The sequence below is a fragment of the Crotalus tigris genome, unplaced genomic scaffold, assembly GCF_016545835.1.
Source record: "Crotalus tigris isolate CLP2741 ecotype Arizona unplaced genomic scaffold, ASM1654583v1 scf7180000020588.15403103151:6194809, whole genome shotgun sequence".
NCBI lineage: Eukaryota > Metazoa > Chordata > Lepidosauria > Squamata > Viperidae > Crotalus > Crotalus tigris.
The window spans coordinates 2,521,525-2,548,988 of NW_024098092.1; the positions used below are offsets into that span (position 1 = coordinate 2,521,525).

At 46.8% G+C, this 27,464-nt stretch overlaps 2 protein-coding genes across 8 annotated transcripts in view; one reads left to right on the forward strand and one right to left on the reverse strand.

Moving 5' to 3' along the window:
• PLEKHN1 (pleckstrin homology domain containing N1) overlaps positions 1-13,554 on the forward strand; it is a 37,557-nt gene extending 24,003 nt beyond the window's left edge. For all 3 annotated transcript variants that reach the window (XM_039367507.1, XM_039367508.1, XM_039367509.1), the window contains 8 exons: positions 4,208-4,277; positions 4,741-4,895; positions 6,870-7,055; positions 8,585-8,857; positions 9,388-9,540; positions 10,876-11,097; positions 11,230-11,278; positions 11,965-13,554. In XM_039367507.1, coding sequence (XP_039223441.1) covers positions 4,208-4,277; positions 4,741-4,895; positions 6,870-7,055; positions 8,585-8,857; positions 9,388-9,540; positions 10,876-11,097; positions 11,230-11,278; positions 11,965-12,134 — 1,278 coding nt within the window. In that variant the 3' untranslated portion in view covers positions 12,135-13,554. The remainder of the gene's footprint in view (positions 1-4,207; positions 4,278-4,740; positions 4,896-6,869; positions 7,056-8,584; positions 8,858-9,387; positions 9,541-10,875; positions 11,098-11,229; positions 11,279-11,964) is intronic.
• The window catches only part of PERM1 (PPARGC1 and ESRR induced regulator, muscle 1), a 37,989-nt gene continuing 17,533 nt past the window's right edge, over positions 7,009-27,464 (reverse strand). Inside the window, exons 1-5 of one of the 5 annotated variants that reach the window (XR_005559683.1) lie at positions 26,591-26,760; positions 23,275-25,066; positions 21,462-21,575; positions 20,115-20,307; positions 7,009-7,127 (exon numbers count right to left, since the gene is read on the reverse strand). Coding sequence is in view for 4 of the 5 variants with exons in the window: in XM_039367511.1 (XP_039223445.1) it covers positions 20,225-20,307; positions 21,462-21,575; positions 23,275-25,066 (1,989 nt within the window). In the remaining variant the exon portion in view is untranslated. Of the gene's footprint in view, positions 7,128-18,791; positions 20,308-21,461; positions 21,576-23,274; positions 25,067-26,590; positions 26,844-27,464 lie in introns of those variants that run through there. The other 4 variants (XM_039367511.1, XM_039367513.1, XM_039367512.1 and 1 more) reach the window with 4 other exon arrangements.

Sequence of the window (27,464 nt, forward strand, 5' to 3'; positions counted from 1 at the left end):
GCATCTTAAGAGTTGGAAGGGATACCTGTTCAAACCTCTTCCCTTCCCCCCCTCCCGCCCCCCTGGAATATCTCTGAGCCTCTAGCTTCTTTGAAGATCTCCCCAGTTCAAGTGTTGGCTTGTTCCTTATGGGTTTAAGCCCCTAGTTCGAATCCTGCCCTCAACTAACTCAACCTCCTCCGCTGTAGGATAAGGGTTTCCAGCTTTAAGAAACACACACACACACACACACACACACACCCTTATAAGATGAGACGCTACAGAGACGATCCGCTTGGGTTTGCAACCAGCGATGAAATCTAAACTGGGCTGTTCCCGGTTTTAATTTTCAGTCTCTCCCAGCTGAATTTCAGAAGCGTTTTTGCACTGATCCCATCTCAGCCGGTTCCTCCAGCGTGCCTTATCCTTGGCACGCTGCCCTTGCCGGAGAGCACACAGATGAGCACCCTGTCCCTTTAAAACGGAAAAAAAATAAAATAAATAACAATAAGCACTCGGCTTTCCTTCTCCTGGAAAGCTGGTGGTGTCTGAATAGTTGTGGTTACGCCTGTGTCAGCAGGGTGGTGCCTGCCTACAGTCACATTCCTGGAACGGTGGCACAAGGCCCAGCCCGAACGGTAGCCTAGTTCTCACGGAGCTGGCCAACCTATTTTAGAGCTGCAAAGTTGCCAGGTGCACATGGGGGGGGGGCTTGGGTGTGACTCAGCCCGGCACCTGGCGAACCCATGCAGAGGTGTCTCTGGAATGAGGAAGCGACGGATAAGGGGTACAGGGCCCTGGTGAAAAAAGGGGACCAGCTTTGCTTCGTTTGATAATATTTGGAATCACTCCAGATCTGGACGGGAGGGGAGGGTGTGTGTGTGTGTGTTGCCTTAAGGAGAAGGAACCCAAGGATTGTCCTTTAAATGCGTTTTATTCCTCTGCTGGTTTTGAGTCTGAGGAATCGGGGAAGCTGTGCCCAGTTATAAATAGTCCAGGAACGGGTTTTTAAAATTTCCCCAAAGGGACGATGCTTCGGATCCGACAAATCGGCGCGCCCCAAACTTGTGCCTTTCTCTCTCCTGGGTCTGGCCCCGAATCCATGCAGGAAGGACCAGCCCCGTTTCTTTGATTCTGCAAACGGCACACAAGCGTTCCGCCTTGCAACGGTTTTGGGATTCCTTTTAAAAATAGTGGCAGGGGTGCGCGTCGCCAAACATGTGTTGCCGAAGCTGCCTGGGGCTTTGGTGTGTGTGTGTGTGTGTGCGCGCGCGCGCATGCAAGCGCAAGGACCCAGCTGTTGCTATTAACCGGCTGAATAGGGGCTTTTCAAAGTACAGGTGCATTTGGCCTCTGTTGTTGTTTTTTTTTTTTTTAATATGGTGGTTTGTAGAAGAATATCATTCTTGGAACTGGCTTTTGTTTCTGATAGTTCTCACCTAGAGAGTTCCTATTTACGCAATGCTGCCAGTCTGGTTTAACTGTGGTTGGCATCCTGTATGCACCAGGATCTGTTGGACAGGCTTCCTTGCTAGGCAACTAAAGGAACAAGGGTTAAAATTTGATTTTCAGCGGAGGTGTGATGAAAAGGGACAACCCTATGAAGATGCACGGTTTTGCTTTTCATCCCATCGGGAAGCTTCTTTCCAACTCAACACTCCAGAGAGAGCCCCTAAAGCTAGCTTGTTCCTCTCAGGTGGCACCAAAGGGCTGGTCAGAAAGTCTATAAGCTCTTGGTTGTCCATTCACAGCAGAGATGGACCTGGCAAAGCTCTGGTGCCAACTGTAGGAACTTGATTTTGGGCAGACAAGTCCCACATGGCCGGATGCATCCCTGCATGGCTGGTTTCCCTCCCGCCCGCCTGCCCTGTCCCATCCCTCCTGTTCTCGCATGCTCTCCTTTTCCCTGGCACAACCCACTGCATCACTTCCTCAGCTGTCAGCCGGCAGCTCAGAGGCGGCTCCTGTGAACTGCTGCCGGTGGGCTGCAGAGCCCCAGAGTGTGCCAGTTGAGGGGCGGGCAGGCTGTGGCTGCTGATGGACCCCGTCAGCCCCCAGGCACTCGCTGGCCTCTGTGTGCAGGGGCCAGTGGTCTCAGGCAGCAGCCACCCCGGTCCTTGCCTCACCCCATGGCAATGGCACCCCCACCCTGCCTCACACCCTGTAGGATGAGCCTCCTGCCCACCGCCCCACCTGCCAGAGACCCCCTGGATCTCCCCCAACCCTGCCCACCCCCCACAGGAATCCCTCCCCATGAGCAACACCTTGGCCACACCCACCCATTCTGCCATGACCATCACAGTCACGCCCACCCAGTGGGCCACCTGGCAATGAATAAGTGGGTTTTGGGTTGCAGTTTGGGCACTCGGTCTCTGAAAGGTTGTAGAATGAAGAAAAGGAGAAAGAAGGAGGAGGAGAGGGATGGGGAGGAAAAAGGAGAAAAGGGGGGAGTGGAGAAGGAGAAGGAAGGAGGAGGAGGAAAAAAAGAGAAGAAATAAGAAAGGAGGAGAGGGAAGAAGAAGCAGAATGGGTTGACAGAAAAGGAGGAGGAGGAGAAGGAGAAGATAAAAAAAGAGGAGAGAAAAATGAAGAGGTTGTTATTGTCATTGTCTCTGAATTGTGGCCTGTTTTCCCACACCTCTACAGAAACTGAACTCCTATTTCTGTTGTCGTAACCTCAGTCTACATTGCTCTGAGAACCGGGGGATTTCCCACAGCATCCTTTGTCCTCTCTGCCTGACTCATTCCCCTGTCGATCCTGACAATTTCACCTGGACTGGTTCTGCAGGAAAAACACCACTCCGTGAGGGCTAAAGAGGACAGCTGGAGGGAGCCCGTCTTCCCCCACTCCCCTTCTCCTCATGGGGCAGAAGCTTCAGCAAAACACTCGGGGTGGTGCCGGATTTGGAGCAGAAAAGGGGAGCCAGGAAATCTGTCCACTTGCAGAGGCATTTTGCCATGCAAGTCCTGAGTTGCGGAAGAGCATCTTAAACACAGGGCTGGAGGACTGTGGGAAAATCAGCCTGAAAGCCAACACAGTTATCATTCCGTCCCTGGGGAAAGCCCAGACATCTGATCAATTATTATCCTTTGCCATTTCTTCCTACCAGAGGTTCTTCTGCACCCATTTAGACCAGGGGTGTCCAACTGCGGCAACTTTAAGGCCTGTGGACGTCAACTCCCAGAACTCCCCAGCCATGCCGTCGTGCTGGGGAATGCAGTTATGCTGACTGAGGAATTCTGGGTGTTGAAGTCCAGCAGCCTTAACGTTGCCAAGGGTGGACACCTGTGCGTTAGACTCTTCCCCTTGCATTCATCCTTCTGCACACACAAATGCAAACACAATTTGTTTGGGTTTTGGGGGGGAACTTTGTTCCTTCCAACGGGATCCCCTCCTTGAAAATCAGCCTCAACCCCCTGCAAAATTTGCCGGAGAAGGAAAAAACAGCTTTTGAAGGATTTGTGGTCGGTAAACTCCGGGAGGTACAAAGTCCTTTTAGGACATGGACATTTTGCAAAGCAGGGAATTAACTCTAAAAGTGTTGACTTCAGACACAAGGATTCAGTCAACAATCGTCAAAACCCCGAGAATCTCTGCAAAGCATTTCTTGAGAGCGACCGGTTTTTAACTAAAAACAAGAGGGGGGGGAGTGTTGTGTGAGAAAACGTCACAATATGAGTTTTTCCTTAAATCCTGGCCAACCTCTCCGGGGGATGCACCATTTTACAGGAGTCCTCACCTTACGACTATATCTGGCATCAGAACTTCCATCGCTAAACAAAGCGATTGTTAAATGATTCATGTCCCATTTTAGGATATATATATATATATATAAGTACCCAAATTTTAATTGCGTAACCATGGGGATGTTATACCATTTGTAAGGGTGAGGACCGATTGTAAGCGACCTTTTTTTTTTTAGTGCTGTTGTAACTCTGAACAGTCACTAAACAGTAGTTGTAAGTGCTCAACTTGTGGCCAAAATTCAAAATCAAAGTCATGTGAAGTATTAGTACCGCTTTACAAAAACTTAGTGAGGCCACACCTAGAATGCTGCACCCAGTTTTGGTTCCCTCATTAAAAAAAAGATATTGAGACTTTGGGAAAAGTGCAAAGAAGAGCAACTAGGATGATTAAAGGCCTGGAGACTAAAACGTACGAAGAACGGCTGCAGGAATTGGGTTTTGATATTTCAAAGGGCGTCTGATTTTTTTCCCCTGCAAACAGGGAGAGTTGCCGTTGAATGCCATCCAAGTACAATTTGAGGAAAACCAGAAGACTGCTTTTCTAATAGAAGGTGAGTCTTTTGCTTGCATGTAAACTTTTGTGTGTGTACGTGTGTGTGTGTGTTTAGATATCAAGAGAAAGAGATTAAGCTCCCCACTTGCAGTGGGGACGAGAATTTCCACTGCTAAGCAAAGAGATTCTTAAAAGTAAGTCAGGCGCAACTTTACAACTTTTTGTGGCACGGATTGAATCCCTGCAGTCCTTAAGTGAACCACATGGTCGTTAAGCAAATCCAGCTTCCCTTATTAACTTTTCTTGTGGAAAGCCAGCTTAAGATGAGACCATCTGAGCACCTGCTCTGTCAGGGGGAGACACTGAAGCCAGCCACGGACATCCCTCCGTTAGAAAGAGACAAGGAATGGGGGATTCGGAAGGATCCACCTGAGATTCCGAAGGATCCCTTCCTGTTGAGAGATCTGAATCAAAAACCTCCCGTTTTGTTCCGAACAAGAGGTGACCTCTGTTTCTTACAGGCCGGCTGATCAACTCCATCCGGGTGATTTGCTCCAGCTACGAAGATTACCAAGAGTGGCTATACTGTCTTAAAACTGCTCAGTTCCGCCACGCAGATTCCTCCCTCTCTGGATCGGACAGTTTCTCCAGGTTAAAGCCTTCTCACCTGGCGCAGGTAGGGCGCTGTTTCCTGTCTAGCTTACAACACAATTCTGCATTATGCGTAGGAGGAGAATGATTCTTTGTTTCCTTGCTTAAATCCTCTTCCTAGCCTAATTCCGTCCAATAGAGTTGGACAAGCCAAGACCCCTTAACCCAGACAGGACTAAGAACACACCACAATGGCAGCATTCATTTGGCACAGGATGCTTCACAAATACACCTAGTATGTGGGTTGGACACTAAAAACACTTCAAAGCTCCGTTTAGGTTAATTCCCAACAGCAGGAGGAAAATCACTTTGGCCTATCGTGCAGGTGGGCTGGGAGGCTTCTGAAAAGAACATTGAAGGTGTTCTTAGATTCAGCCTCTTGAAATTGCTGGTATATTGTGCCTGTGAGCCCTTTGGAGTAGGCCAGATCAAGGAACAAGCACATAAAAGAGATGTGGATGACCGGGCTGAGCCCAAGGGAGGGAGGGTCAAAGGCGTCGTCAGTCATGAGTCCCTGCGTGCCCACAAGAGATCTAACTCCAGCCCACCTTGAATTCCTTCTACTCTTCTCTCCCGCTAATTTCCCTTGTAGAGCTCTTGCAGAGAGCTCCAGCTTGCAATAAATCTTTATACCCATTGGAACTGCTTGGATCTCCCAATTTCCCTGGTGCTTGACAGGATCTTGGGAATGCGACTTTATTGGTGTAGGGTTTAATAGTAGAATCTTGAAAGCGTTTCTCTTTACTCCATCTTATACCTAGCAAAATCAAGCTGGACTATTCATGCATTTCTTTCTCACCTTTTCTTCTTTCTCAGGACAGCTAGTCCCTGACTTACCACCACAGTTGAGCCCAGATTTTCTGTCGCTGCAAAGTGAGGCATTTGTTAAGTGAATTTAGCCCTGTTTTACGACCTTTCCTGCAACTGTTGCTAAGTAAATCGCTGCAGCTGTTAAGTTAGTAACACGGTTGTTAAGTGAATCTGACTTCCCCGTGGACTTTGTCAGAAAGTGGCCAAAGGGGATGACGTGATCCCCAGGACACTGCGACCGTCGTAAATATGAACCAGTTGTCTGAATTTTGATCACGTGACCATGGGGATGCTGCAAAAGTTATTAAGTGTGACAAAGGTCACTTTTTTCAGTGCCCTTGTAACTTCGAATGAAAAGTTGTAAGTCGAAGACTACCTGGACTGTAAATTATAATTTTTTTCAATAAATTTCTGGGTGGTCTCCCATCCGTGCTCCCAAGAGGACCCAGCCCGCTTCCCAGGACCAGCCAGGTTGTTACATTCACTTCTTCAATGAAATCAGTCCTTATTTAATCACTTTCATCCTAGTTCTTAGCCAGTTTTGTAGAAGAGATTAGGAACTCTGTCCCGCTCCAAAGTCTGCTTCCTTTCGCCCATCTAAAAATCTAACTCAGTCCCGAAACTCATCCTCTTTTTCATTTGCCGTTGTGACTTTGGTCAGTAAAGGAACGGTTGTAAATCATACTGTAATCTCTTGGGAAATCAACCCCTTAAAGCAGTGGTTCTCAACCTTTTTAATGCCGCGACCCCCCCCCAACCGGTCGTAAGTCGAGGACTACTCAACCGGTCGTAAGTCGAGGACTACTCAACTGGTGCAGCACCGTTTGCAGAATGGGACTTTTGGCGGGCTCAGCAGGGCAGAGCCAATAGAATTAGACTCTATTCAAGAGAGTCTATTCTATTGGCTTTCCAAAGCCAATAGAATAAAAGGGAGGAGCACAGCTAAGGAAAAGGGGGAAAAAAATGGCGGACTGCATTGTTTGGCGACCCCCGTGAAATGGTCGTTCGACCCCAAATGGGGTCCCGACCCACAGGTGGAGAACCACTGCCTTAATGTTTTGCTCTTCTGCCCCCCCCCCCCTTCTGAAGGCCAGGACTGCATTCTTTCCCCCATGCCAATCATTCAGTGTATTTGATCTTCTCTTGCCCGCCCCAAATTCCATACATTTTAATTTCTTGGTTGGTTTAGTTTTCAGGAAGTGGAAGAGGGTCACTCACCTCAGAGGGCAGAACAAATTCTTGGGCTTCTGCTGGGAAGGGGGCGACGTCTACCCACCACTCCCAAACCAGTACGGCTTCTCTGTCCGAGAGACATATGTTTGATGTGGTACCCGAGAATCGGTTAGCCGAAAACAATCTGCCGCAACCAGCCTGCGTAAGTTGGAGGTTCGGAAAAAACAAATGGGTGGTGGGCTTCAAGCAGCAGCACCAACCTCGTGGGGGGGGTCTGTGGGAAGAAGGAAAAAAAAAAGGCAAGTTGACTTGAAAGATCTGGAAAGGCTGGCCTTGCTTGGGTGATCCTGGTCTTCCAGTTAGAGCCCATCCAAGATGGCCTTCGGAAGTTGTGGGAGCTTCATCGCTGGAAGCTTTTGAGAAGAGACTGGACTGCCCTCGGTCAGAAATGGTGTGGGGATCCCTTGCTTGGGGGGTTGGACTAGATGACCCACAAGGTCCCTTCCAACTCTGTTATTCTGTTATTCCTTTGTAGGCCCCATCAAAGTTCCTCTTCAAAGGTTTTGAGCACAGCTGCTAAATACGGGTTGTGTTGCTGGAATATGGATGGGCCTGGTCCATAGGAAACTTTTAGTTTTATGTTGACTTCACAGGATTCCAGTTATTAATAGAAGAGAGTATTTATAGCTCTGAGTTGAACTGCGGAGTCCTCGGTTCTTTCTGAGTTTGGTGGCTTTCTTGCAGACCTTTCGTTACCCAGCTTGGTAACTTCATCAGTGCTAGAAGGGAGTGGGGTTTGTGGAGGGGGGGGAGAAATGGAGGAGGAGGAGAAAGAGGACTGAGGGGTCCTTGATGGTCTCAGAGCTTGGTGGTCTTCTTGCAGACGTTTCATGACCCAGCTAGGTAACTTCATCAGGGGCTTGTATATGAACAGAGAGCAACCTTCACTCCCTTCTAGCGCTGATAACGTTACCTAGTTGGGTCATGAAACGTCTGCAAGAAAGCCACCAAGCTCAGAGAGCACCAAGGACCCCACGGTTGTCATTGTCCCCCTCCCCCCTCCTCCTCCTCTCTAGCACTGATGACGTTACCTAGTTGGGTCATGAAACGTCTGCAAGAAAGCCACCAAGCTCAGAGAGTACCAATGACCCCATAATCCTCTTCCTCCTCCTCCTCCTCCATTCTGCAAACCACACCCCTTTCTAGCACTGAGGATGTTACCTAGTTGGGTCATGAAACGTCTGCGATAAAACCACCAAGCTCAGAGAGCATCGCGGATCCCACATTCCAGTTATTTTCTACTCGCCAATTAAAATTGGCCGGAGAGCCTAAGAATAAAGTCCACTTATCCAGAAGACTCCCCAGCTTCTCCATTAACTTTGGGGAGTTAATGTCCACCCATATGGAGAGCGACCAGATTGGGAGAAGCTGGCCTGAAGACCCGTCTGACTGGATGATCCTTAGAACTGTGAGGTGCTTGGTGCTCTCGTGGCCTAGTTTGGTGGTCTTCTTGCGGACGTTTCATTACCCAACTAGGTAATATCATCCGTGCTGGAAGGGAGTGGGCTTTGCTCTCTGTTCATATCCAAGCCCCTGATGAGGCTAACTAGCTTGGCAATGAAACGCCTGCGAGAAAACCACCAAGCTCGGAGAGGTTTCCCCCCCCTTTTTTTGCATGGCGTGACATTTTTCTGCTCGGGGATTCTTAAATGGTGCCGCCTCTTGTTGCAGTGCTCAGGAAAGCAAGCCCCGGCAGGGACAGGAATGCCGAAAGCCGAGCTGAAACGAAAAGGGAGTTCTCGAAAGTCCAAAGGGAAGGGCGTCCCGCCCCCACCGCAGCAGCCTCAGGGCCCCGGCGAGAACGCCGACAAGAAAAGCCCCTTCCCACTCGTCTCCAAGCACCCCCGTGGCGAGGGCGTCTCTCCCGTGTACAACGAGCCCTACTCGGCCCTGGCCCAACAGGAGCATCCCGCCGTGCGCCCGCTGCACCTGGACTTGAACCATGTACGAGCTGAGAATAATCTCGGAATTTGGGAAGAGGGCAGAGCTCCGGGATCGAAGCCCAATGTCAACACTGCAAATATTGTATATTCTTGCTTTTGACAATATGTAGAATTGTCTGGTAATTATGGGATTAATACAGAGCAGAAGGGGGGGTTGGGGGTAAAGCCCGGGAAAGAAAGAGGAAGAAAACATTTAACCTTCACACTAATTGGATAATGTGAGATATGAGGGCTAATTTAGGGAGGGAACATGCCGATAATTTAACTGCTCAGAGGAAGAGAACTTAGATCCTAGCATCCCTCCGTTGTGCCTGTGCCGACATTTTGTAACAATAAAAGACTTTTAGGAAAATCAATGCCTGGAAGTTCTTTGGCATGTTTCATTAGCCGGAACCACAACATCATGCTAGGATCTAAGCCTCCCTGTCTGGGATTGAGGAGCATCTGGACAGGCCCTGCAGGTGCCCTTCCCAGGAAATCCACAGCTGGATTTCTCACCCAAGTGGACGTTTTTGTCCCCCCCCCCTGCAGCCGAAGCAGTGGAACGTGCCGAGGAGTCAGACCTGCCCTGCACCCCAAACGCTGGAATACGCCTCTCTCTCGTCTTCCCCCATGTATGCCGACCCCTACACGCCCAACTCGCCCTCCACGCACGGGGCAGCAGCCTCCTACTTCCTGGGAGAGGTGAGTGGGGCCGGGGGCAAACAGGGAGGGCCACGGAGCGATTATACAGGTAGTCTTCGATTTACAACGGTTCAGTCGAAGTTAACAACGGCACTGAAAAAAGCGACGTACGTCTGTTTTTCACGCTTACATCTGTTGTGGCATCCCCAGGGTCACGTGATCAAAATTCAGATGCGTGGCAACTGGCCTGTACTTAGGACAGTTGCAGTCTCCCGGGGGGTCACGCGATCCCCTTTCGCGACCTTCGGACGAGCCGAGCCAATGGGGGAAGCCATGTTCATCTAACGACCACGTTGCTAACTGAACTGCAGTGATCCACTTAACCCCCGTGGCTGGAAAGTTTATAAAATGGGGCTAAACTCGCTTAACAAATGTCTCGCTTACCGATAGAAATGTTGGGCTCGGTTGGGGTGGTAAGGCGAGGACCCCCTGCACAAGATTTGAACTCAAGCCCAATAAGCTGTCTTCTAAAGGCTTTTCTGGATCAGCATCGCCTTCCCGAAACAGCCCGTTAGAGGCTTTGCAGAAATCTGCGAGCAAGATGGGAAAACCTACATGTTTTGTTTTGTTTTTTCTCCCGTGGTGTATTTTCTACCCAGGATTTATTCTGTGGTTTAGCCTCCACCGTGGGATTCCTCACATGCAAAGCAGGGGGGGGGAGGTTACTGCCTCTTTTGAGGAGTTACTGGGCTAGGCTGGTCCTCTTTCCAAATGAGCAGGATCAAAAACCAGGGGCTTTCTCAGAAATGGGTAGGTGGGTGAGCGGGTTTAAAGCTCCTGGGCACAATTTGTAAGTCGCTCCAAAAGGCCAAAGATGCTTCTGATTTAGTACATCTAACTGTGCAAGCTTTGACTCATTCTATATGGGTAAGATCTCCATGCAATTGTCATCTCCTCCTCCTCCTCCTCCTCCTCCTCCTCCTCCTCCTCCTCCTCCTCCTCCTCCTTCTTCTTCTATTCTTCTTCTTCTTCTATTCTTCTTTAATTCTTTCTTCTTTTCTTCTTCTTCCTTCCTCTTCTTTTCTTCATCTTCTTCTCCTCCTCCTCCTTTTCTCCTCTTCTCCTCCTCCTCCTTTTTCTCCTCTTCTTCTCCTTCTTTTCTTCTCCTCCTCCCCCTCTTTTTCTCCTCTTCCTCCCCTCCTCCTCCTCTTCTTCTTCTTCTTCTTCTTCTTCTTCTTCTTCTTCTTCTTCTTCTTCTTCTTCTTCTTCTTCTTCTTCTTCTTCTTCTTCCTCCTCCTCCTCCTCCTCCTTCCCCTCCCCCTCCTCTTCCCCACCTTCCCTTCCATCCTCCCCCTCCTTCCTCCTCCTTCCCTTCCTTCCTCGTCTCCTTCACAGCTCGGGAGGTGTCACGGGCCGTCCCCTGTGGAGCCTCAGAACGGCTACCCAACCGTGCCAGTGTCTGTTCCCGTCTGCCATCATCCTCTGGGGTGGAAGAGCTTTCAACCGTCCTGTGGAGACCACTGGGGAGAACCCGTCCTGGCCCAGAGAGGCAATGCCTCGGCCCCAGCCTTTCACTTTGCCACGCAGCCTGCACCAGACGTCAATTATTTGACCACAGTAAGTGCAGCGCAAAGGAGATTCGGTTCTTCTGGGTAGGGGGGGGGGGCAGGGGTAGAATCGGAAGACAAAACTGCTGTGTGAGTTTTGTGGCCCTGAGCTGCTGTTTTTGCCTTCCCCTCCTGCAAACAGAGCACCTCTTCGGGAGACGGCCTCCGGACGCGTTCCTTGCCAACGTCAGGTGAGTCCTTGGGAGGCCTTGAGATCTTGGCCTTGAATGAGCTTTGGCTGGCAGCCGCCTGGATTTGAATTCAGAATCGGCCTAGAAGAAGACGGGGCAGTTCAGAGGGAACCCAAATGCCACTCCAGAAGGAGCTTTCAAGGAATGATCCTCACCGGGGAAGGGACTGTAGTCTGCCCCACCTCCAAATCCTTAACTGTCTATGTCAGGGGTAGGCAACCTCGGCTCTTTTATGACTCCTGGACTTCAACTCCCAGAATTCCTGGGTCGGCTATGCTGACTCAGGGATACTGGGAGTTGAAGTCCATGAGTCATAAAAGAGTCGAGCTTGCCTACCCCTGGTCTATGTGAATAACAGAATAGCAGAGTTGGAAGGGACCTCGGAGGTCATCTAGTCCAACCCCCTGCTCCTCCTCCTCTTCTTCTTCTTCTTCTTCTTCTTCTTCTTCTTCTTCTTCTTCTTCTTCTTCTTCTTCTTCTTCTTCTTCTTCTTCTTCTTCTTCTTCCTCTTCCTCCTCCTCCTCCTCCTCCTCTTCTTCTTCTTCCTCCTCCTCCTCCTCCTCCTCCTATTATTATTATTATTATTATTATTATTATTATTATTATTATTATTATTATTATTATTTCTTTTAGCCTCCAGTCCCCTAATCATCTTGGTTGCTCTTCTCTGCCCTGATCTCTTCTAGATGAAAACCTGCAGGCCTACAACCTGCCTGAAACAGGGGGGGAACAGCTGGACTCGACTTACCACGACTACGCCGAGCTGCAAAGCTTCCATGAGGACTACAGCTATGACAACATCTGGGAGACAGAGGTGAAGAAGCCGCCCACCGTCCAGGAGATCTACGATTGCTAAGGGAGGCGTCCTTCCCCTGAAGCAGGAAGACTTGAGAACCGGGAAGAGAGGAAATTTGACTCTTGTTTTTTATACTGCAAACGTTGGATGGTGGACTTCTGAAGGCCAGGATCTGTCTAGCTACTTTGGGACCCCTTGTCCCAAAGTGGAGGAATTCCTGTTCCTCCACTTCAGCTTGTGGTGCTATGAAAAACGTCTGAGAAAAAGAAATTCTGGACCTGGGATTCTTCCATCCACGAAGCGGTTGTTTAATCGACGCAGAGATGGATCCTGATCACGTGGTTGTTATGAAGAAAGCTACCCTGTCTGGATGGGGTCAGAAGCAGTCTGGACTTTGTATGTGCCCTTGATACTGCAATTCACCCCGAAACTTTAAAAACATTATCTGCTAACCGTTACTCCGAGGGACAAATGCAAAGCTGGTTTTTAAAAGCTGCCATTCCATCTTGAGACGGTTGAAGAACTGGACAATCAAAATGGATTGGACCCTTCCTTGGATTAGGAATTTTGAGATGGCTTGTGGCAACTGGCGTGCAATTTCAAAAAAACAACCCCCCCCCTCAAAGCAAACAAGTATAAGACATCCTTCCCCGTTGCAAAAAAAAAAGGAGATTTTTTTTGCTAGCTAAAACCACAGCTGTTATGAAGGTTTGCAAATAGATGGGCGTTGCTGGCGATTCTGACTCGGGATAAAATGAGGATAGTCAAATATAAACTGCTCAACCAGTGTGGAGCACACAAACACGCGCAGGAACGACAGCCAGTTTTTACATTCTGTACACTCATTTTCCCAGCCAATCCTCTGCCTTTTGGTGTGTGTCATAAAAAAGGGGGCTTTGCACTCCTTCAGATGGAGAAACAGTTCGCTTTGGGAAAGCTGGCCAGGGATATTTCCTGTGTGTCGAGTGTGCAACACAGCTTCTGGTTTTCCCAGGGCCTAACACTGCCTTTCTTGCTCTTGGGGGATGGTAGCGTTCTCCTCTGCTGATGGTTATCCTTTTTTGAAACGCGTTGCTTTGTTGGTTTCCATTTAAGTAGCAATAATAATAATAAGGCTGCTTGCCAACCAGCTTGAGAAGCAGCCAAAGGCTTGCGGTTGAGCAAATGTGCCAGGAAAGTTGATTGTAAGAAGATCAGCGGAGAGATGAAGAACTGGTTGAGGGTTTCAAGAATTGGGAGTAGTGCAAAGTGAAGATTCTCTAGGACCCACATTATTTTGTGTGCATTATGTTGTGTTTGTTATTTATTATTCTTCGCTTTTATAGCCCGCTGTTCCTTGAAGAAACCAATTTTATGGCGTCTTCCCCTCTTTCCTTCCTTCCTTCCTTCCTTCCTTCCTCTCTTCCTCCCTCTCTCTCCCTCCTTCCCTTCCCATCATTCTCCTTTCTTCCTTCCCCATTTTTCTCCTTCCTTTCCTTCCTTCCTTCCTCTCTCCCGAGTCTTCCTTCCTTCCTTCCTCTCTCTCTCTCCCTCTTGACTCTTCCTTCTTTCTTTCTTTCTTTCTTTCTTTCTTTCTTTTTCTTTCTTTCTTTCTTTCTTTCTTTCTTTCTTTCTTTCTTCCTTCCTTCCTTCCTTCCTTTTTCTTCCTTCGTTCCTTCTTTCTTCCTTCCTTCCTTCCTTCCTTTTTTTCTCTTCCTTTCCTTTCCTTTCCTTTCTTTTCCTTTCCTTCTTCTTCTTTCTTCCTTTCTTTCAGGCAACGGAGTGGCTGGCAGACACAATTCTAGTTCACACTTTTGGTTGTTATATCCTCCACTCTTTACGGTGTTGCTATGGGCCAGGATAACCCATGGACTACTTTTGTTACTTGAATTTAAAATACATTAAAAATATATATATTGTTCAACTGCCAACATTTAGTAAAGTTTACAAGAGGGTCTTGTTGGGTTGTCTGATAGTTTATTTAATAAGCAATTAAATGGGTTTGCTTGGGGCAAGGGGAGGGGAGATAATTTTTTTTTAAAAAAAAAAAATAATTATTTAATTTAGTAAATAATCCCCGCTGTTTGGCATCAGCTGCTTCTTGATGGTTATTGAACTAAAGCAGAGTGGGAGGAGGCTGCGGCGGCAATTTCAATTCCAGGTTTCTTTGTTGTACTTCTGAGGAGTGTGTTTGTGTCCTGGCTCGTTATGTGTTGGGTTTTTTTACGTGAGCGCAAAACAGTAAAAGGAGATTGGATTTCAAATCACGCGGCTCGGTTGCGGTTGTGTTGCAGCAGTGGTAGACAATATTAAGGTGCAGAGTTTGTGTGCATGGGCGTGTGGGTCGGTGTGTAAGGGGTGGGTGGGTGTTGTACAACATTGACCCTGTTCTTTCGGTGATTCCTTTAAAGGCCTCTAATAAAGTTAATATAATTCACGCGTGGCTGGTTTTTACTCTAACCAAAAAACGATTTTTTTCCCCCAAGTCTCCTCGTTCAAACACATCCCTTTTGTGAAATGCGCATTGTGTAAGCCAAGGAAGGGATTTCAGAAAGCCACTATAAGGATGACAATTTTTCAGAGGCAACCCTATTGCAGCCACCGCTCCTCCCTTTAGCCTTCAAGAGCACGAGGGGATCCCCGTGCAAAGACACCCCCTATTATTTTGGGGGAAAACCCATTGTGTTTCAAGCAGTTGCAACAGATGCGTAAATGAAGGGCCCGGAAGGATGACGGACAGTGAGTAAATGGTTTGGAAACAAAGTGGTTCCCCTCCCTTTTAAATATAATAATAATAATAATAAAGTTGAAAGGGACCTTGGAGGTTTATAAAACCTTACCCCTGGATGATTGTTTTTGTATTGTTGTTTGTTATGTTTTATGTGTTTTTTATTGTTAGCCGCCCAGAGTCCTTCGGGAGTGGGGCGGCTTATAAATTTTAAAAATAAAATAAAATAAAATAAAATCTAGTCCAGTCCCCTGCTCTGGCAGGAAACCCTATAGTACCATTTCAGACAAATGGCTGTCCAGTCTCTTCTTAAAAACTTCCAGTGTTGGAGCATTCAGCACTTCTGGAGGCAGGTTGTTCCACTGGTTAATTGTTCTCACTGCTGGGAAGTTTCTCCTTAGGTTGCTTCTCTCCTTGGTTAGTTTCCATCCGTTGCTTCTTGTCCTGCCTTCAGGCGCTTTGGAGAATAGCTTGACTCCCTCTTCTTTGGGGCAGCCCCTGAGATACTGGAACACTGCTATCATGTCCCCCCTCGTCCTTCTCTTCATTAAACTAGACATACAGATGACTATATGGTAGAGAAGCCCTTAACTGTGCACTGATATTAATTACAAGTCTAATGTTTTGTAAAACTTCTGACCCATTGAAAAGCGACACTGTGGACAGCAAAATTCATCGTCAACCTTAATTTGTGGTGACTTATATCCATGTACTCAAGAGCGCAACTGGGTGAATTTTCTCTTTCTCTCTCTCCCTCTCTTTCTCTCTTTGCTATTGTGAATACATCTGGGCAGCTCTGCTCAGTCAGGTGCATCTCCCTCTGACTCACACACTTGTGTTCTTTTTTTTATGCGACTCAACACACACACACACACTTCCTTTAGGCGAAGGTGGTGGCGGTGGGAACAGAGGCTTGTAACTATAACTGCTCTTCTCCACCTTTCCTGGAATATCCTGATTTTTTTTTTCACGATTTCTCCTTTAGGCTGCCAATGAATTAATTTTTCCACAGGTAGTCCTTGACTTACAACCGCAATTGGGCCAAAAATTTCTGTTGCTAAGTGAGTCTTGCTCCGTTTTATGACCACGATTGTTAAGCAAATCACTGCAGTTGTTACACTGATCACACGGTCGCTAAGGGAATCTGACTTTGCTTGTCAAAAGGTCGCCAAAGGGGATCACGTGACCCCAGGACACTGCAAAACCGTCATAAATATGAATCAGTTACCAAGCATCTGAACTTGGATCATGTGACCATGGGGACGGTCGTTAAGTGTGAAAAAAGGTCCTAAGTTGCTTTTTTCGGTGCCGTTGTAACTTCGAACAATCACTAAATGAAAGGTTGCAAATCCAAGACTACCTGGACTATAAATAATAATTTTTTCAATACATTTCAATAAATGGTCCCCCGTCCATGCTCTCACCAGGACCCAGCCTGCTTAGCTTCCCAAGACTAGACATGTTCTTACATTCACTTCTTCAATGAAATCAGTCTGTGTTTGATCATTGTTATAGTTACCTATCACTTTTTCCAGGGCTGTTGTAACTTAGCACGGTCACTAAATGAACGGCTGTAAGACGAATTCTTGGTATAGGTTGGTATGGGGGCTGCTTGAGCTGGGGGCTGGACTAGAAGACCTCCAAGGTCCCTTCCAGCTCTATTCTATTCTATTCTATTCTATTCTATTCTATTCTATTCTATTCTATTCTATTCTATTCTATTCTATTGGCATAGGTAGACACAAGTCAAAAGAGAAAGAGGCTGGAAATTTCCCCCTGGCATTTCATTTTCTAAGTAGACAGTCTGTTGGTGGACAGAAGGGACATCTGTCTGACTTTTTCATTCCATCAGCAGGGAATAGCTGGACGATGGCCTTCCCAAATGCCAGCCAACTGCCCTCACTGAGGGAGAGCTGACCAAAAAGAGTAGGGAGGAGGAGAAGGAGAAAAAGAGGAGGAGGAGAAGAAGAAAAGAAGAAGAGGAGGAGGGGGAGAAAAAGAGGAGGAGGAGGAGGAGAAGAAGAAGGAGAAGGAAGAGGAGGAGGAGGAGGAGGAGGAGGAGGAGGAGGAGGAGGAGGAGGAGAAGAAGAAGAAGAAGAAGAAGAAGAAGAAGAAGAAGAAGAAGAAGAAGAAGAAGAGAAGAAGAAGAAGAAGAAGAAGAAGAAGAAGAAGAAAGAAGAAGAAGAAGAAGAAGAAGAAGAAGAAGAAGAAGAAGAAGAAGAAGAAGAAGAAGAAGAAGAAGAAGAAGAAGAAGAAGAAGAAGAAGAAGAAGAAGAAGAAGAAGAAGAAGAAGAAGAAGAAGAAGAAGAAGAAGAAGAAGAATCTACAGGCCAAAGTGGAGAGGGCAGAGGGCATTTATACAAAAATCTCCTGCTGACTTTCTGGCTTGCCTTTCAGGTCATCCAGAAGCCAAAGGCCCATCCATCGTGCACTGAGTCTACTCTGGGGAGTCAGTCACCAAAGGTCAATGCAAAGGACCAACTATTTCCAGGAAAGTCAGAAGCGGATTTGGACTCTGCCAAGAAGACCAGCAGAAACTCCAGGAAGGTTTATCTCTGAGGGCTTCTGACGTTCCCCTCCCTCGTCCCTTCCCCTCCAACGACTGGCGGGGGGGGGGGGGTCCCAGCCAGGCAAGGAGAGCTGCTTTGATTTCACCTGCCTGCCATTCCCTGCCTAGAGCAGAGCAGCAGCTGTGCAAACAAGATGATGATGGGCCAGCTAAGACTGCCATTAAAATACCTTCATCTCCTTCTTGGCAGACGAGGAGAGGACATGGACCAAAGGGAGGTTAGCTAGCATAATCCCAGTTCTTATTCCAAGACGGTAAACACGGAGGCCAATGGCAAGCCCTGGCACCAGTGCTGGGATTCAGCCAGTTTGCGCCACTTCAACAGAACCGGTAGCTAATTTTTTGGGTTGCCCAGGCCCAGAACGGACTTCCAGAAGCGGCATCCACGCAGAGAACCTGGGGTTCCCCTATTTGAATCCCACCACCGCCTGACACTGAACCCCACGTCTCTTAAGTTGAACTAGATTTCTGGCAATTTGATGGACACATCTGGGTTATATGTTTTCAGGAGCTTTATGGAAGCTGTTCGGTCAGCCTTGTTGGGAAAGCTTATTTCAGCTTCATGGTTTAGCCTCCAGAGAGGCATTTCCGAGTGGTGCCATATCCATGGTTTAACCAGCTTTAGATCTGGCTGCTTTTTTTTTTAGAGCTAGATTCAGTCTCCTGCGTTGCAAAGGCAGTTGTAAGGACGCGTTTCCGAACACCCGAAAACGTTCTTTTTTTTAACTCACTGCAATTATTTTCAGTTTTCTTCCTCGCTGGTCTAGGGCAGGGGTAGGCAACCTTGGCTCTTTTATGACTCGTGGACTTCAACTCCCAGAATTCCTGAGCCAGCCACGCTGAGGGGAAAGGGAGAGGTTTCCAAGCTGAGCCATGCTGGCTCAGGAATTCTGGGAGTTGAAGTCCACCAGTCATGAGGGGGCCATAGTTCCCCCATGCTGGCTCAGGAATTCTGGGAGTTGAAGTCCACGAGTCATAAAAGAGCCAAGGTTGCCTACCCCTGGTCTAAGGGTTCACTTTCTTATCAACCCAGGTGAGATTGGCAGATACGGACCCAAAGATTTCCTTACACGGATAATCTAAGGTTACATTTTGCATTCTAGGCAGTCCTCCATTTACAATCATTCGTTTAGTGATCCCATTCAAAAATTACAACGGCACGGGAAAAAAAGTGACTATTTCCCTTTTTCACATTTACAATCGTATCGTTCCGGTGGTCACATGCTCAAAATCCAGATGCTTGGTGTATTTATGACGTTTGAGGTGTCCCGGGGTCACATGATCCCCTTTTGTGACTTTCTGGCAAGCAAAGTCCATGGGGAAGCCAGATTGTCTTAACAACCGTGTATACGGGACTACCTGTGTCCACGTTTTGTTGTATGAGATGGCACAGTGGCTCCATCTGAAAGGAGCAGAAAGAAACACTTAAAAATGCCAACAATTGGGGGGTTCAGGAAGACTTTAATAATTAGGGATTTTTCTTCAGTACACAAGTATATTTTCAACTCTTCTGGGAATTGTGGAGAATCAGGGACACAGAGAACAGGAGCGGAAAAGACATTCAAAACAACAGATGAAGATCAAGTGCTGGCTTAGTTTAGAGGCCACGAGAAAAAGACATAGGAAAGAAAAACCTGTCACACGAATCTCCATTTAATTTTGGGCTCACTTTGCCAGCATTGGGGAAATTAAACGGATCTATGTATGAGATAATTATAAACATCACAGCAAAATAACGTACGGTATATATTGTGTGTTTTGAGCATTCAGAGGGCAGCGTATATAAAATGTTGTTTTTTTGAAGAAAGTTTGTTTACTGGAACTCTTTATAACATGCAGATTATAGCAGGCAGATCCCAATATAGATATAGATATATATATTTGCATCCTAAAGACTGAGTTGAGTAACATTTTCTCCTAAACCCTAGGTGGCTGGGCTGAAAAAGCACAAAACCAAATCAAGTATTTGTGTGCGTTTGCAATCAACTTGTTGCTTATGGCATTGACAAACTTTTTAAATTACACAGGATGACTCATTGGATAGCTTTATAATATCTGCAGCATCCTGCAAAGTCATTTCCTAATGCTCATCAGCAAATATTTCTGGGGTTTTCTAGAAACTCTCCCCACTATTCGAACACCCTTGCCAACTTCCAAAAGTCAGTTCATCGTTGTCTGTAACAAACCCGGATCCCAACCCATCAAAAAGCAGCTTAATATGGGAAGAGCAAAATTCTCTTTAAGTTAAAAAAGCTTCCCATTACAGTACAGATAGTCCTCAATTTACAACTCCCATGTGACCCTGGGATAGTGCAAAGTTCGTAACGGTGAAAAATGGCCATAAGTCATATTTTTCAGCGTTGCTGTACCTTTGAACGGTCACTAAACAAACTGTTGGAAGTTGAGAACTCCCTGAACTCCCTTAATGTCACATTCTCTCACTTTCTGTAGCTGAAATGCCTAAACACCTTTTTCGAATGATTTTGTCTTTCAGTTATTCCTTTTCTTAAATCTAGCTGCTTTTTTTTTTACAAAAAAAAAAACACAAGCTTTTTGTTCCCCTTATTTATTCGTTCGTGGATCCTTCCTGCTTTGGCTCTTGCGTCTGCGGAGGAATTCATTTTATAGCTTACCATCCCTTGCAAGTTTAAGATAAACTCCCAAGTGGGAGACAAAGAAAAAAAAAAACACAAGGATTTGGGGCTTGAGTTGGGTAGATCCCAATAGGGATGATTTTTAGGGAAGGTTTAATCTTCTTTCTCACCTCTTTCCCGACTGGTAAATCTGAAGTCCGGCAATTCAAAAGGCGCCCAAATTTGGTTTTCACGCTTTGCAGGAGAAGATCTTGAAAGCATCCCCTTCAGGAACTGCCTCTCAAGAGCTGTGATAATTCTCCATGACAACCTGCCTCCTGAAGCAACGGATGGCGGAGAGGGTGCCAAAGTTTGCCAGCAGCACTGGGGGAAAAAAAAAAAAGATATATGTGTCCAGATGAATGAATGCAATCAAGACTTTTAAACTTTTTCCAAAGCAAGAGCAGTGAGCCTGGATTAAGCATTATTATTATTTTGCACAGTGTCTTTTTTCCCTTTTTCAATATTCCAATCTTTTCTGCAATTTGCAGGAGATTCTTCCTTTTGCATCCTAAATCCCGCAATTGTTTTTACTGTCTTTTACTATATTTTAGCTAAAGGACAGGAGAAGAAAACCAAGCTTTTTATTTCCAGCTTTTTTCTCTTTCTCTCTAATTTCTATTTAATCTCTTGCTTCTATCTCTCTTTCTCTCTAATTTCTCTCTATTTAATCTCTATCATTTTTCTAATTTCTATCTGTTTAATATCTATCTATATCTACATTCTATCTGTCTGCCTGTCTATCTATCCAGACACAGACACAGACACACAGACACACACAGACACACAGACACAGACACAGACACACACACACACACACACACAAACACATACATACATACATACATACATACATACATACATATATACACATTATTTTGTAAAGCAAAAGACCCCCGCCCCCATTTCTTGTGAGCCCGTCCTCCCTGCATCCCACTCATGAGGACTAGGAGTTTTTTAAAAAAAGGAAAGTGAATTCTATTTAAAACAGTCTTCCTATCAGATTTTAGATTCTGTTGGGTTTTTGAAAGAGGGGAAGGGGAAAGGGAAGGAGAGGACAGCGGAGAGGAGGGAAGCTCATATGAGTTGCCTTCCTGAATTTGCTTCTTTCTCAAAAAGTAGAAGAGAACTGGAGAAATGGAGGCCAGGCCTAGGGGATCCTGCTCTTTAAAAATTCTTTAAAAATAAACTTTCTTTTAAGATATAAAGGGAGAAACCAGCCTCTCTCTCTCTCTCTGCTGTTGCTCTCAAACATGCAAAAGGTTGCTTTGAAAAGAAAAATGGAAGAAAGATAAGGGGTTAAGAGAGAGAATTAAAAAAAACAAAAAAACGCTCTTCCTGATGTTCCCCTTGCCTTATTTCAGACGGGAACCAGTCGGTCAGCATTCCTGGGTTATCTTTTCAATTTCAACCCCCCCACCCCACCCCCCACCCCCCAATCTCAGTTCTCTCCACACAGGTGCCCTGGGAAACATTACCAATCTTCCAAGCATCCGGAGCCTGCAAGTTGGAGGTTTTCACAGCCCAAGAAGCCAACGCCACAAATCCCAGGCACAAATCTCTGGGAGTGATGACCAGCTGGAGAGGCCTCTCTGAATTAAAAAAAACAAAACAAAAACAAGGGAGTTTGGAACCAGTGGTGGTCAGAGCTGGCATGCATCTCTAAAGGACATCTAGTCTGACCCCCTTCGCGCAGGATTCTGGGCATCCGAAGTCTGTTTCTAGGAGCCCCGGTCTCCATCGAAACCCTCACATGGTTTCGTGATATCAAATAACCGAATTTAGCAGGATTCCCAATGTTCAATATTTATTCTGTACATTGTGTTTGTGGAACTGAGCTCTGGGGCTTATGCCTGCTGGAGAAATGGTGAGAAATGACTCTTTTTTTTCTTCCAGTTATCCATTTTTTTTAAAAAGAAAAAACCAAACCTAATGATAAAATGCTGTGCTGTTGCCATAAGAAGAAAACACAGCCCACGGTCAGACCCGATTATCACAGCCAGCCGAATAAATGGCCTGTTTTCTCAAAGGCCGAAATCTTAATCTCCACTTGGCTGATGCCGAGCCTGTGATAAACCACAATCCTCGTTTTTTTTAAAGATTCAGAGGTCATTCTTGGCTTTCGTTCCAGAAAGAGGCACCTTTCATCTTGCTGTGTTTGTCTCTTAAGTGTCCCCGGAGTATAAATTTTCCTTTGGTGTCCTAGATCTCTTTTCTGTCCAAGGTCAGCAGCCCAATTTAGAGTTGGAAACAACTCAGAGGGGAGACGGTCTGAGTCAACACTTCTTGGCTCGATCTGCAAAGGGTTTTTTTTTTTTTGGCCTTTGACTGGGGTTGCAAAACAAAAAAACGAAGATTGCCAGAGCTGCGTTAATTCAGCGGGCAGCAAATGCCCTCCTTTTTAATGGGTTAGAAAGTGGAAAAACCCCTCAGATGTCTGCAGAACAGCATCATTTCAGCAACTGCCCTGCCTCGGTTCACAGATTGTAATCTTCATAATATTTTCCTTCCTACATTTTTCCACCGCTTCTGAGTCCAGACAAAGTCAACGTTTTTAAAGAGGAAAGCTATGAAACATTTCTCAAGGCGCAGGACCGGGGTTCTTACAGTGCTACTAATGTGGTCAAACTTAAGGCTGTTGTTGTTGTTATTATTATTATTATTTGGATATGCAGAGGTGATCTACGATAGCAGTCTTTCAATATTTAAGGGGCTGTCACAGAAAAGTGGGGGTGTCAACCTATTCTACAAAGCACCTGAGGGCAGGACAAGAAGTAATCAAACAGAAAACCAAGCTAGAACTAAGGATAAATTTCCTGACAGTGGGAATGATTACTCAGTGGGAAGATTTGCCTCTAGGATTTGTGGACAAGATTGGAGAGCCCTTTGTCCGAAATGGTATTGGGTCTCCTGCCTGAGCAGGGGGTTGGACTAGATGACCTCCAAGGTCCCTTCCAACTCTGTCATTCGGTAGCCTTTCCTCTTTAAAATGTTGATTTTTGCCCGGACAGACTAATCTAGACCGCCAGTTAATACCGACAAATTGGTTAGTCCGCTAAAGTAGGAAGGATTCGGCAAATCACGTCAAAGGTGTTTGGTTTTTTTTTAGGTCTGTCACTGACTCAAAAAATCTCACATGAAAAGGTGTATTTTAAGTAGGCTTTAGGTTTATACGTCGCCTAGGAAAGCTACTCCACAGATTTCCGAAGCCTGATTTAGCAATGAAACGTAGGGACGTTATTAGTAGAGAATGGCCAGTTGAGCCAGTTAAGGATGGGAAAGAACAAATACCTGGTTTTAAGACAGCTACCTCGAGGTTTTCTGGTGCCAGGGAGGGTCCATCCAGAAGTTTTGGAGATACGAGCATCACTCCCGCCTGGGATCCTCTCCGCCTTGGCTGGGATGTGAGAAAGCGGACTGGCCTACCTATAAGGGATGTTAAAGCTCTCAAGGCCTTTCCTAACTCTGAAGCAGGCACGGCCAGGATGTTCGGCGTCCGGCTGCTCTTGCCTTGTGGTGGGTGTGCAAAGAAGTGTTCGTACACTTCTGGGAATCCCATGGAATCGGTGCCTGTGTCGGGTGCCGGCTCTTCCAAGACAAGGGATGGAGCCAAACGATGGGCAGAGCTGAGGGATGCCTCTGAAGGACCGACTTGGCTCCAAGTCTCGTCCCCAGTCACAGTCTCATCTACATCCTGGAAGAAATATTCATACAACTCAGGGCCTGACATTGCTGGTAGCTCTGACTGATGGCCGTGGCTGATGGTCTCCCTGGACCTTCTCTCTGGCGATGATGGTCCTTCTACTTCGTGGAGGTCATCGGAGAAGAAATAGTCGTACACCTCAGGCCATGTCATGGTTGTTAAAGCTTCTTCTGAACAGTCATTTGATTTTGGATGGTAGGGGGCAAGTCTTGGGCTTCCTTGCGTTCCAGTTAGGGCATCTCCTTCAGGTGGAATAGCCACACCTAGATGGAGACAAGGTTCTCCCTTATTCTGCCTTTCCATCTTTCCTGATGAAGGATCAGAACCTCTTTGGTCGACCTCCAAGGATGGTTGTGGAGATGCATCTTCTTCTAGAACTTCTGGGCATCCTTCCACCCCGTTGTCCTTGGCTTGGTCTCTCTCTTGAGAAGTATTAGGGCTGTGGTCTACTCCTCTCTCTGTTTTGAGGACATCCTCTTCTTTCTTTCCAGAAGCACTTGCCCTACTGTGGACCAACCGTGAAGTCACCTGGACCGAAGGTTCTTCAGAAGGGGAACGCGTTTCCTGGAACGGGGTCCTCGAGACAACCTGGAGGCACTTGACTTCCGTCTCTGGAGTCTCAGCTTCTCCAGATGTTGGAGAAAGAACAGAAGAAACCCTGAGGCCACTGGCCTCCAGAGCTGCATCTCTCAGCTTGGGAAAGTCAGCTTTTCCACAAATGGAGGAGTTGCTCGCTGATCCTGGAAACCTGCAGCCCCCAGAAGCAGTCGGGGAAGTATAGTCTTCGGCATAGTGCAACTTCAAGTCAACTGCTCTGGGTTGGCTCTCCAATGTCTCTTGAACAGGACTCGGACCGAGGGGCAGAACCAAAGATTTTTCTCTTGTCTCTGGCCTTGGAAGTGGCTCCTGTAAATCCCTTTCTTGGGTGATGTGGGCTTCCGTCTTCGTTTCAGGATCCATGGGCCAGCCTACTATTCCTACGCCTTGTTCTTCAGCCACAGAGAGAGGGACAGAGCTGGTGGCAGGTCCAGGGTTCAAAGTCAGGCTGGGGTAGGGACTTGGGGAGGACTGGGGAGGCAGAAAGACTTGCTGATTCCTGCAAAGAAACCTGCCAACGGACCCTACGTCGGTTTCATCTTCGCTGCCAGACAAAGCATCTTCTGCAAGCAGGTGCCCACTTGGGATGCCAGGGGAGAAGCAGCTGTTTTTTGGGTGGGCTGGGCCCCTCTTTTCTTCAGCCTCCCCTTCCTCAAGATCACTCAGGAGCTGGTCTTCAGCAGTGGCCAAGGCTGGGGAGATCAAACGGCATTCCTCCGAGACGAAGTAAAATTCAGCCCAATCCCGGTCGTTCAGCTGGATGCTGTATTCAAAATTTTCCATCTGGAGAAGAGAAACATTGATGGAAGTTGGAGGAGACGAGGGAAGGGACAGGGGAGAGAGAGAGAGGGAGAGAGAAAGTTTTGTGAGAACAGAAAAGGATCCTTTTGGTAGCCTTTTAATTCTTTTAAATTTGTGTATTTGAACAAGGCACGTATGACTTCCCATTTTAGAAAATGTAACTCAGACAACCCATTTCAAAATAAAGCAAAACGGGAACAAAAATATAAAGAATCCCGTCACCAAACAAAGTTAAAAGGGATCCCCCCCCCAAAAAAAGAAGCACCTGGGAGGATGAAACAGAAGGGAAGAGTGTGAATCGAGAATTCAGTAGTAGAGAAAAATAAAGCCATATAAAAATCACCAGCTGCCCTCAAAAAGAACCAAGCTTACAGTTGGTTTGAATGGGAGACCACTAAGTAATCCTACAGCTAGACTGGGAAGTTGGGGGGGGGGAAATCTAGGAAGAAGTGCAAACTGCGTTTCTGACAAGAGTATTAACAGGGACCCGTCCACGAAGTCTCCAAAGATCAAATTCAACTTAGGAAGTCTTTCATTTCTATTTTGCTCCCATCTACTGTGCCCAAGGGGTTAAAAAAAACAGAGGATGTGTAGATTCTGCAAGAGGTTGGTTGGGCTGAGGACTGCTACTTGGCGCATTTTTACCCCTTGACCACCAAGAAGGAAATGGACCCCACTCCAGGGATGCCCCCCCAATTTAATTGTTATTATCATTCAGTACAGTAGCACTGCTGGTGTTACTTGGTTTGAATAATGCAATGTCTGCAAGAAAACCACCAAGGGCCCCTCATTTTAACCTTGAGCTACAAATATTCTCCTTTATTTAAATTCACTACTGAGGCAGAAAAATAAACTCCTTATTGGAACCTCTTTAATGGGAAGCTAAATCTTGTTGCTTGCCTTGGCTGGGGTGATTTTTCTCTTTCTAGTGGGGATTTTACTATGCATGATGTTCCCAATCTTATTAATCATGTATTCCCCCCTCAAACACAAGGTTTCTTCCAAGACAGAGACTTTGTTCAGGAATAACAGCTATCTTCCCAGGTGAATCAAGGAGAGAACTTAGAACGAAGGAGAAATTTCCTGACATTAGAACAATTAACCAGTGGAACAACCTGCCTCCAGAAGCGGTGAACGCTCCAACACTGGAAGTTTTGAAGAAGAGACTGGACAGCCCTTTGTCTGAAATGGTATAGGGTTTCCTGCCTGAGCAGGGGGCTGGACTAAATGACCTCCAAGGTCCCTTCCAGCCCTGTTATTCTGTTCTGAACTGTTTTGTTCTGACTTTTCAGGCCGGTCCTTGATTCAAAAGTCCTTGGCGGTGTCCCAATCCAACAGGGCTGTTTGGATGCCATTGTTCCTTTGAAGGCGTTTGTTTGTACCCTCTCCCATAGCAAAGTGACTTTGCTGGCCACCCTTTCCCAGACTTGTAAAAGAGGGGTGCCAAGGGAAAAAAAAACAAAAACCAGGGCCATCCCAGAAAGGGGGAAATTTTGTAGGTCCTACCTTGTGAACAGCTTATGCTGGGGATGGGGCCATGCTGGCGAGTGCCCGTTAAGCCTCCCCCGGTGTGGCATGATGTAGTTCCCGGTGCCCTTCACACTGGGAACAGGGGCAGTGGCTGCCCGGAAGAAGCCAGCTTTGCAGGCCCAAAATAGTTCTCTCTCTCTCTCTCTCTCTCTCTCTGACCAGTCAAAAGGGCAATCTAAAATAGACAAGACGCTTCTCTGTGCTCATGCTGGCTTACCAGGGAGACTGTTTCTTTTTGGAAACTTGGCCCTATCTGGCTATTTTGCCATCCAGGGGAAATGGCATGTGGTTTTGCGGCAGGGGTGGTGGTTGATACACAGTGTGTGTGTGTGTGTGTGTGTGTGTGTGTGTGTGTGTGTGTTCCCCTTTTCACACTGTTTCCAAGCTCCGTCTTGGAATCTGGGTGGGATGGCGTGCCTTTGAGCGTGGAAGCTGGGATCCAGATGCCAGCTGGAGCGCCCCGAAATTGTCGTCCAGATTGGAATAAAAAAATAATAATAATAATAGCCAGGCCATCAGAGAGACGGCCACTGTGGGATTAAATATTTGGTTGAAAAATGTTACTTTCTGTCTTATATAAAGGCTCGTAGGGAGCGAATGGGCAGGCTGGTGGAGTTTTATTGCCAGAAAAACAGTGGTGCTTTGCAGTAGTTTTCTTTCAGATGCTTTTAGGACTCCCCGGTCTAGCCTCTGGCCTTGGGTTTTCCTGGTGGCCTCCTGTTCCTGCACTGATAATGTTCCCTAGATGGGTAATGAAACGTCTGCAAGAAAACAACCAAGCTCAGAGAGCACCAAGGACCCCACACAGTCCTCCTCCTTCTCCCTTCTTCTTCTTCTTCTTCTTCTTCTT